We start from the raw sequence: 10,695 nt of genomic DNA on the forward strand, positions 1-10,695 counted from the left end.
GTGTCCTTGTACTGTGACTATGATTTGCTATATTAGACTAGGTGAGAAGGAATATTCTATTTGTGGTACTAATAATTGGCTTTCAGATTTTCAGAGTTTGAAGCCGTGTGTGTGTGTGTGTGTGTGTGTGTGTGTGTGTGTGTGTGTGTTTCGAGATAGGGTTTCTCTTTGTAGCCCTGACTAGCCTGGAACTAGCTGGCCTAGAACTCAAAGAGATGCACCTGCCTCTGCCTCAGCCTCCTGTGTGCCACAGCTACCACCAGCACCGGGCTTGGATTTATATTTTTAGATCAGTTTCTAACAAACTCCAATTTCTAACAAACTCCAATTGGAGTTTGTACCTGTGGGAAACAATGGGGCAGATTTTATTGCCTCGTGGAAAGTGCCTAGCTAGTGCACGTATTTGAGGGGCCTAAGCTGGTAGTTGGGAGATACAGAGTGCCCTAAGGATAAGGTAGAAAAGCATTCCAACTTCATACAGAGGAAGGAGTGGTCAGAGCCCAGAGGATAAAACGTGTCTAGATGGGGGAGCTGCAGTAAAGACTCAGAAGTTTAGGAGTTTGTGAAGACTGCATTCGGTTGTGAGCATGAGTGTGTGGTGATTTATTCATCTAGTATCTGTTTATGAACGAGTGGTACTAACATACATAATCATTTCAGCATATTTTTGATACTTTCTTAAAAATTATATTTCCGAGTTAATCAAATGATTTTGGACACACACATATATGTATACGCTCGCGTGCACACACACACTCTCGGAAGATGGATGTCTCCGCTGGTCTTCAGTATGTGCTGAAATCTTGAGGGAGTAGGCTGGAATGTGAGTGAAGGGATGAACTAGGCAGAGAGAGAGAGAGAGAGAGAGAGAGAGAGAGAGAGAGAGAGAGAGAGTGAGAGAGAGTGTGAGTGTGAGCGAGCAGGCAAAGAAAGCAAGCTTCCTTCTTCCATGTCCTTTTTATAAGCTGCTGGTAGAAGGTGTGGTCCTGAGTAAAGGTATGTGTTCCCACCTCAAAAGATCTGGATTAAAGGTCTATCTTTCCACTTCAGAATCTCAGCAATGCTAACCTGAAAAACACCAGAACAGAAACCATCCATCTTTTGAGATGGTCTCTCACTAACCTTGGAGTTTGCCTAGAGTAGCTGGCTTTCCAGCTGTGAGATGCACCTCTCTCTGGCTGTCTGGAGTTCCTGATCCATGCTGTGTTTGCAGTGACTGTTACATGGGTATTGAGTATTCCCAGCTTAGGGCCTCATGTTCGCACATACCACTTTATTTAATGAAGTCTCCCCTACTTCAACTAAGGTTTATTTCTCCATTTATAAGATTATTATTATTATTATTATCATTTTTTTTTGTTGTTTTTTTGAGACAGAATTTCTCTATATAGCCCTGGCTGTCCTGGAGCTCACTTTGTAGACCAGGCTGGCCTCGAACTCAGAAATCTGCCTTCCTCTGTCTCCCAAGTGCTGGGATTAAAGGCGTGCGCCACCACGCCCGGCTTGAAGATTATTTTTATATGTATGATTGTTTCTCTCCAAGTGTGCATGTCTGCTTTGGTGCCTTCAGAAGCCAGAAGAGGGTGTCAGATCGCCTGGGACTGGGGTTCCCGAACTGTGCTCTTTTCGTGTTGATGGATGGTTTCTGTTCTGGTGTTTTTCAGGTTAGCATTGCTGAGGATGAGAAGATCTGCAGCACCAAGTCAGGTGCAGGGAAATCCCTTTAAAAAAACAAGATTCATACCTCCAGGAAGAAGTAATGCAGATGTGAGTAAGGAGATCACAAAGATGAGTCCAGATACAAAACTGTTACAGGTAAATAAAAGAAGGGGGTCATAATATGATCTACCAATCCCCCTCTCTCTCCCTCCCTCCCTCCCTCCCTCCCTTCCTCCTTCCCTCCCCCATCTCCCTCCCCCCATCTCCGCCCCGTCCCTTTCTCTCCTAAAAGTAGGTATGGCACCTCTTACCTGTAGTCCAATCCCTTGGAAGGTTGAGACAGGAGGGTTGCCATAAGTTCAAAGCTAGTTTAGGCCTCATAATGAGTTCAGGCCTGTCTGTTCTGTATAGTGAGACTGTCAAAAGCAATCAAACAACAACAGAAACCAAAGACAACTAAAAACCTCCCAACGAAAAGTAAAACTGTGTTGCTTTTTAGAATTTTCAGTGCCCCTGGCAAAATTGCCGGCAGATCAACATGGTAGCCACGACTAGGGGAGTGAGGATGATTGTCGGAAAGGCAGAAAGATGATGCAAGAGGCAGAGGTGGGAGGGCTGCCGGGGAACACCGGGCCATTGAACAGTGTCTTTCAAAGGCAAGCAACGAAAAGCATGACCAGTTCCAGGAAGATAAACAATGACCACAAATCCTTGTGTGTCAAGTTAATGGTACACAGTATCTGTGTTTGACTAAGACTTTTCTTCAGGCTAAGACAGTCTCTCAAGGACGCATGTGTAAGCAGAGGAACTTGTGCGGTTATAATGCCCCTCAATTAAAAACGAAGATAGATGTCGGCAGACTCATGATTAATCACAAACAAGAAGTCAGTTAAAGTGCTTCCCACACAACATTTTCCAGAATTCTTACAAATAGCAGTGTGGCCTTTTGTTAGTAGGAAATAAAAACCTTTTCAAGGAAGTGCAGTTGTAGGGTTACGGGTCCCTCACAGGAGGTGGGACATGGGAATCTTGACCTTGCTTACCCCATGCTTTCGTTGGGCCTGTCGAGTGTTGGGCCACAGGGAAGCCCCGGGACACCGCTCCAGGGGTGGGGAAGCAGAGTCTGAGGTGCAGGACAGCTGGAGCTGGCCCATGGTTCCTGGGCCTGCAACAAGGCTGGGATGTGGAGTTCACCGGCTCTTGGACGTCCAGGCACTGCTGAAAGATGTGGAAGAGCTGTGAATGGAGAGGGTGGGCCCCCACCCACCCCCCGCAGGCTGGTCCCATGGGGAGTCCTTGGCTTGCTGGTGGCAATCTTGGGCTTGGCTTGAGCTTGGTGGCAGTCGTGGCTGGAAGTGCAGAGAGGCTGTCTACTCGAGATTAGACCACAGCTCTGTAGGCAAAGGCCATCTCCATGGCTCCCCATGGCAGATCCTGATGAAAAGAGGCAGTCCATGGTTTTAAGGCATTTATTGTCATGGCAGAAAGTGGATGAGTAAACCATACCCCACTTCTCAGGGTGGGCCTGAGGTTAAAATATTATTTGGGTAAAACATATAATATACAATGTAATTTTTTTTTTTTTAAGTCAAGTTCTCTGTAGCCCACATTGTCCTGGAGCTCCTGTGTCCCGTTGTCTTTTTTTTTTTTTTTTTTAAAGATTTATTTATTTATTATATGTAAGTACACTGTAGCTGTCTTCAGACACTCCAGAAGAGGGCGTCAGATCTTGTTATGGATGGTTGTGAGCCACCATGTGGTTGCTGGGATTTGAACTCCGGACCTTTGGAAGAGCAGTCGGTGCTCTTACCCACTGAGCCATCTCACCAGCCCCCCAGTTGTCTTTCAAGTTGCTTTGAGCCTCTGGTCTTTGCCTCTTGAGAACTGAGGTTGCAAGATACCAGGCTTTTGAGATTTTAGGGGTTTTTAAATGTGGAACTGATTGGCACTGATAACTTTCAGCCATTGTGCAAGCATCCTCATTGTTGCCAGAGCTGTCTCAGCAGCTCAGACAGAAACTTTGTACCCACTAAATAGTAACCACCTAAAACTGCCCTTTACACATAGCAGCCCTTGGGTCGGGACTGCTACTGTCCATGAGTTTCACTCCTTCTGTACTGCGAGAGGTGGAATTGTGTGCTGTTTGCCATTTGGGGTTTTATATTTTCAGAGCTCATCTATGTTGCACTATACACTGGATTTGATTCTTTTAAACCATTCTTACTATATTGTGTATTGTATGAGTGGGTGTGAGTGCCTTGTGCTACAGTGTACCTGTGAAGGTCAAAGATCATTGGTTTTCTTCTTGCCTTATGTGGGTTGGGGAACCAAACTCAGGTTGTAAGCCTTGATAGTAAATGCTTTTAGCCACAGAGCCGTTTTGTTGGCCCCCTTTTCTTTTTCAGACTGTTTCTCCTAGCTCACATTGGCCTTGAACTTGCTGTATAGCCAAGGATGACCTTGAACTTCTGGATTACAGGTGTGTGCCACCACGCCTGTTCTAGATACGGTTCTAGGGCTCAAATCCAGTCCTTCCTTCATGCTGGGCAAGTGCTCCAACTAGCTACACAGCAGCTCACAACTTTAAATATTTTCCTTGGCTTTAATAGTTGTTGTTTTTTTTTTTTTTTTTTTAGATTTCTTTTGGCTTTTCAAGATAGAGTTTCTCTATATCCCTGACTCTCCTGGAACTTGTTTTGTAGACCAGGCTGGTCTCCTACCTCTCTCTGTCTCATAAGTTCTAGGATTAATGGTGTGCACTGCCACTGCCCAGCTGATTTTTAGCTTTTTTTTTTTTTTTTTTTTTTTTTGTTTGTTTTTTGTCTTTTGTAGACCAGGCTGGCCTCGAACTCAGAAATCCGCCTGCCTCTGCCTCCCGAGTGCTGGGATTAAAGGCGTGCGCCACCACGCCCGGCTCCAGCTGATTTTTGAACTCTTGATTTTTTGGGTCTGAATGAGTGTTTTTTGCACTTCTTTCTTTCTTCCTCCCCTTCTTTCTCCCTTTCCTTACTACTCCCCCCTCTTCTTTCTTATTTTTGAGACAGAGTTTTGTAACTCATTCACTCTGTAGACCAAGCTGGCTTTGAACTCAGAGATCTACCTGCCTCTGCCTCGTGAGTGCTGGGATCAAAGGTGTATGGCACTACTGCCTAGCTCACTGTGGAGGTGTGGCACTACTGCCTAGCTCACTGTTGAGGTAATAAATTTACAGAGTGTGTAGCTATCACCACAGTCAATTGTAGACATTTTCATGACTACAAACAAAACAAAAAATCCTTACATGTTAACTACTACTTCCATTTGTTTGAGTTCTCTAGACTTGACACAGCTAATATATTTTGTCTTAGTCTTGCCTGTTATTGACATTTCATATAAATCAACTCACGTGAAATGTGTCCTTTTGTAGCTTGCATAGCCTTTTCCTTTAGCACGTTTTCCAGATTTATCCAGGCGTCAGTAATAATTTGTTCTTACTGCTGAAATACTAGTTTTCTCTTGCTCCTGTAACATAGTAACATGCATTTATGGACTTAACAGCAGAAATGTACTGTCTAACTTTGAAAGCTAAAAGGTAGAAACAACCAAGAATCCATCAGTAGGTAGATTAGTGATGAACAGATGTGTTATCTACACACATCTGAATATTATTCAGCCATTCAGGGCTCAAGGTCAAAGTACCTGTGTTAGTTATTCTTCTGTCGTCAGAATACCATGACCAGAATCAATTAATAGGAGGAAGATCAATTAATAGGAGGAAGAACTTACTTGGGTTTTCGACTCCAGAGGATAAGAGTGTATCATGGTGGGGCAATATGGCAGCAGGAAGCTGGCATAGTGGCAGGATTAGGAAGCTGAGAGACATCTTGAAATGCCAACATAAAGCAGAGTGTGAGCTGGAAGTAGGGTGAACCGATGACCTCTCAAGGTCTGTCTCTACTGACGCACTTTGTCCAGCAGCCCTCCCCACGCAGCACCACTGACTGGGGACACTTCTCACTTAAATCACCACGTGCAGTACTTGACTGGGCTAAGATCAAGGTGAGGCCTAGGAGGATTTGTGGAAGTTTTAGGGAAGAATCCATTTACTCATCTGATTTCTTGATCTTTCTACCTCAGCCTGTTCAGTAGTCTTACCAGGATGCAGCAGCTGGACATCCAGCCTTTGCAGGTCATTATGATTTCCTTTTCTGTCTCCAAGCCAGCACTAGAGACCGCTGCTTCTCTGGTTTTCTGCAGTTGGAGCTGCATTTGGTTAGATTGCATCTGTTTGTATCATCTGAGAATGTGTCTGAAAGTCCCTGATGCCAGCCTCTGAACCCCATTTGCTACATAGAATAAGACTGTAACATAGATTCTGGGCACTAGAAAGTATGTTTGAGAGAGCACTTAATAATATTCCCTTGTGGGCTGGTGAGATGGCTCAGTGGTTAAGAGCACTGACTTTTCTTCTAGAGATCTTGAGTTCAATTCCCAGCAACCACATAGTAGCTCACAACCATCTGTCATGGGATCCGATGTGCTCTTCTCATGTGTCTGAAGACAGTGACAATGTTCATACATAAAATAAATGACATAAATAAAATAAATAAATAAATCTTAAAAAAAAAAAAAACCCAAAAACCTTATAGATACATAATTATAAAAAAATATTCCTGGGCTGGTGAGATGGCTCAGTGGGTAAGAGTACCCGACTGCTTTTCTGAAGGCCGGAGTTCAAATCCCAGCAACCACATGGTGGCTCATAACCATCTGTAACAAGATCTGACTCCCTCTTCTGGAGTGTCTGAAGACAGCTACAGTGTACTTACATATAATAAATAAATAAATCTTTAAAAAAAAATATTCCACAGACCTAATAGTGTCAGAGAGGGAGAGGGAGAGGGAGAGGGAGAGGGAGAGAGAATATATATATATATATATATAATATATATAACAAGATCTGACTCCCTCTTCTGGAGTGTCTGAAGACAGCTACAGTGTACTTACATATAATAAATAAATAAATCTTTAAAAAAAAATATTCCCTTGAATTCATTTACTATGTCTTATACATCTCATTCATTAGTTAAGGAGTGTTTGGTTTATATCAACTTTTGTTTAGTGGTACTGAGGTTTAAATTCAAGACCTTGTTCTTGGTAGGCAAGTGTTCTACCAATGAACTCTTGAATTTTTGACTGCTGTGTAGCTCAGGTTGTCCTTGGCCTTGTTATGTGTTCTAGACTGCTTTCCAGTTCTAGAACCTGGGTCCTGGGAAAGTACCTATTAATACAGATATGTTGAAACTGGCTCGATTTAAATTTATAACCTATTATATAAAAATGTGGGAACTTAAATTTAATTCATGTATCATATATGTATGTATGTATGTATATATGTATATATGCCTTTTTTTTTCTTTTTAGGGTGCTGAACAGTCACAAAATGATCCAGATGTATGCAGTTCAAATCCTTGCCCCACTGAGGGACTCCCTAGGGAAGCGGGTGACAGGACTAGAGTAGACCCACTTCCTCCAGGTAAGACACTGATTGTATTATGTTTGTACTTAAGTTACATCACAGTGCTCTAGAAATGATTATTTAAGAATGAGTGTTATTTGATAATTGTTGATATAATACCACTGGATATTTTGCTTCAGGTTATCTGTTGTCAAATTTTATCTTTAGAAATTGAATTTAACCATTTATGTATCTGAGTGGTTAGAGTGTTTGCCTTGCATGGCATATCAGGTAGAAAGGCATGGGAATGAGAGACATGTGGCACGCACAGATTGCACCTTTTGACACCCTTTTAATTTTAGGTCTCATTCATTCTGGGGGAGATGTAAGTCTGTATATTTCAGTTAAAATATGTCCCCATATCCCCACATTACCTTCTTGTTTTGAAAAATTTCCCATATGTAAAGAAGTTGAAATGGTTCATTCAGCATTCTAAATTCAGAAGTTGAATATATTATGCCTCATTTATAGTTTTCTTTCCTCCTATCCCCTGTGTGTTAGGAGTTGAACCTATGGTCTTATGAACGTTAGGTAAATTCTCTACCACTGAGTTCCTGGAACTCATATGTTAATTACTCTTGACTGCATTCTGCTTCACTGGGTACTTGTCTCTTTATAGCACTCTGTGTTTGGAGATGATGTTCTTTGAGGATGAAGATGTAAGTCTAATGACTCCCAGAGGTTCACAGGATGTTTTCTTTATGGAGAGTGTAATAGAAGAGCCCAGTTTTGGATAGCCTGTGTCCTAGTTAATGTTATCATTGCTGTGATGAGACACCATGACCAAAGCAAGTTGGGGAGGAAAGGGTTTATTTGGCTTACACTTCCACATCACCATTCATGATTGAGGGAATCCTAGTTAATGTTATCATTGCTGTGATGAGACACCATGGCCAAAGCGAGTTGAGGAGGAAAGGGTTTATTTGGCTCACACTTCCACATCACCGTTCATGATTGAGGGAAGTCAGGGCAGGGCTGAAACCTAGAAGCAGGAGCTGATGCAGAGGCCATGGAGAAGTGTTGATTACCAGCGTGTTCTCCATGGCTTGCTCAGAAGTAGGACATTAGGACTACCAGCTCTGGGGTAGCCCTATCCACAATGAACTGGGCCCTCATTGATCGCTAACTAAGAAAATGTCCTACAGGCTTGTCTACAGCCCCATCTTATGGAGGCGTTTTCTCAACTGAGGGTCCCTCCTCTCAGATGACTTTAGCTTGTGTCAAGTTGAAAGAAAACTTTCCAGTACCGCCCCTTTTCTTTATTAACAGTCTTAACTGAGTCATTTTGGCCTGGGCCTGTGGAAACCAAATCCTGGAAGAGGGGAAATGTGAGTTGAGTACGTTTCCTACAAAGGCAGATTCTGAGTACTGATGTTCGTGAATGTGACTTTCTTTGCAGATGCGATCATGTTTAGATGAACTCATTTTAGTTTATGATTGTGAAGGCCATTCTTGGTTGTCAGCTTGACTAGATCTGGAACAAAACCCCCCAAAATGGAGGGCCTACCTGTGTAGTGAGAATTCAGCAATTTTGTTTTCTTTAGAATCAGAGAAATAATAAATGTTTTCATTTTAATCTGAGGTGTGGGGGTGTGGGGTTGCTTCACACTGTCCACAGCAGCTGACTATGATTTGCCTCGTGCTCTAGCAGGTGCGTGGTTTTGCTAGCTGCAGATAGTTTCTGTGGTTGTGAGATGTTTGGAATTCTGGAAAAATTTCAGAGGATATGTAAATGCTAAATCCCCAAGAGTCATTGTCAGTGGTTGTTGGTTGTTCAGAGAAGTTGGTTGCAGTTTGTTAATAGTCAGAGAAGAAACAAACAGGAAAGAAATTAGATTCTGGGATCTAGGGCTTTATGTTCATAGGCAGACATTGTTGGATTGGTTGGACTGTGGCCTGTAAGTCATTCTAATAAATATTACACACACACACACACACACACACACACACACACACGTTCATTCTTTAGTTCTGTTCCTCTAGAGAACCCTGACTAATACAAAAGTGGATGCTAGCTCTCATGAAGGGGTTTTGGAAACATGTTGTTTTGTAGTTGACGTTCATGACCAAGTCTTTGGCTTCTAAGTACTTAGAGAACCAAGTAGGCAAGACAAGGCCACCGGGTTGTGATGGTCTGTGTGCTTTGGTGCTATTGAGAGAGTGTCAGCTTTAGCAAGAGGCGTGTTGGAGGGATATGTTAATGTGACTAGGTAAATGGAGGAAAGATAGATGTGAACAGAAGTAAGGGCATTTGGTGTGAGGCCTGGCAGAGGACTAGAACAGTTTTTTTGTTTTGCTTTTGTAAAGAGATAGTTATAAGAATTGAGAACATAGCTCACCAGCAGAACATTGGCCTATTATATGCAGGGTCCTGAGTTCAGTTCCAAGCTTCACACATAAACCAAAACAAATAAATAAATAGTTCCAAGCTTCACACATACACCAAAACAAATAAATAAATAGTTCCAAGCTTCACACATACACCAAAACAAACAAACAAACAAATGAATAAAATAAGAGAAAAATTAATATAGAAGAATTGAGATCAGCGAATCAGAGGTGAGGAGGACACATATCTGTCCCCTACACCGGGAGTAATTGGGACCGGCAGAACCCAGGCACACAGGGACTCTGCCAGACCAGTGGCATGGGTTCTTCCAGTCTGTCTGGGCCAACCTTGGGCGCAAACTCTGCAGCCAGCCCCCAAAACACCCAGAGGCAGCTCTACTCTCAGGTGCTCTAATACTCCCAGGATCAGAGGATCCCAGGAGCTTGGTCACAACAGGATCTCAAGGTCCCAAAGGCAGCTTGACTCCCAGGAGCTCGGACACACCCAGGATCTCAGGATCCCAGGATTCCAGAATCACAGGATCACAGAGACAGCTTGACTTGGAGGAGTTCTGACACAACCAGGATCACAGGAAGGACAGGCTCCAGTCAGACATAGCCAGGGCAGGTAGTACTAGAGATAACCAGATGGTGGGATGCAAGCGTAAGAACATAAGCAACAGAAACTAAGGTCACTTGGCATCATCAGAACCCAATTCTCCCACGATAGCAAGTCCTGGATACACCACCATACCGGAAAAGCAAGATTCAGATCTAAAATCACTTTTCCAAACAGGTGAAGAAAGGGAACAAAACCACCCAGGATCTAAAAAGGAACTAGAAACAATAAAGAAATCACAAAGGGAGACAACCTTGGAGTTAGAAAACCTAGGAAAGAGATCAGGAGTCATAGATGCAAGCATCACCAACAGAATACAAGAGAGAATCTCAGGTGCAGAAGATACCGTAGAAAACATTGACACAACAGTGAAAGAAATTGCAAAAAGCAAAAAGCTCCTAACCCAAAATATCCAGGAAATCCAGGACACAATGAGAAGACCAAACCTAAGGAAAATAGGTATAGAAGAGAGTAAAGATTCCCAACTTAAAGGGCCAGTAAATATCTTCAACAAAATTATAAAAGAAAACTTCTTTAACCTGAAGAAAGAGATGCCCATGAGCATAAAAGAAGCCTACAGAACTCCAAAAAA

At 42.8% G+C, this 10,695-nt stretch overlaps 1 protein-coding gene across 1 annotated transcript in view; it reads left to right on the forward strand.

Moving 5' to 3' along the window:
* The window catches only part of Rad54b (RAD54 homolog B), a 68,298-nt gene that overhangs the window by 2,155 nt on the left and 55,448 nt on the right, over positions 1-10,695 (forward strand). Inside the window, exons 2-3 of the mRNA XM_029533440.1 lie at positions 1,665-1,815; positions 7,063-7,174. Coding sequence (XP_029389300.1) covers positions 1,681-1,815; positions 7,063-7,174 — 247 coding nt within the window. The 5' untranslated portion in view covers positions 1,665-1,680. The remainder of the gene's footprint in view (positions 1-1,664; positions 1,816-7,062; positions 7,175-10,695) is intronic.

The sequence above is a fragment of the Mus pahari genome, chromosome 22 (genome assembly GCF_900095145.1).
Source record: "Mus pahari chromosome 22, PAHARI_EIJ_v1.1, whole genome shotgun sequence".
NCBI lineage: Eukaryota > Metazoa > Chordata > Mammalia > Rodentia > Muridae > Mus > Mus pahari.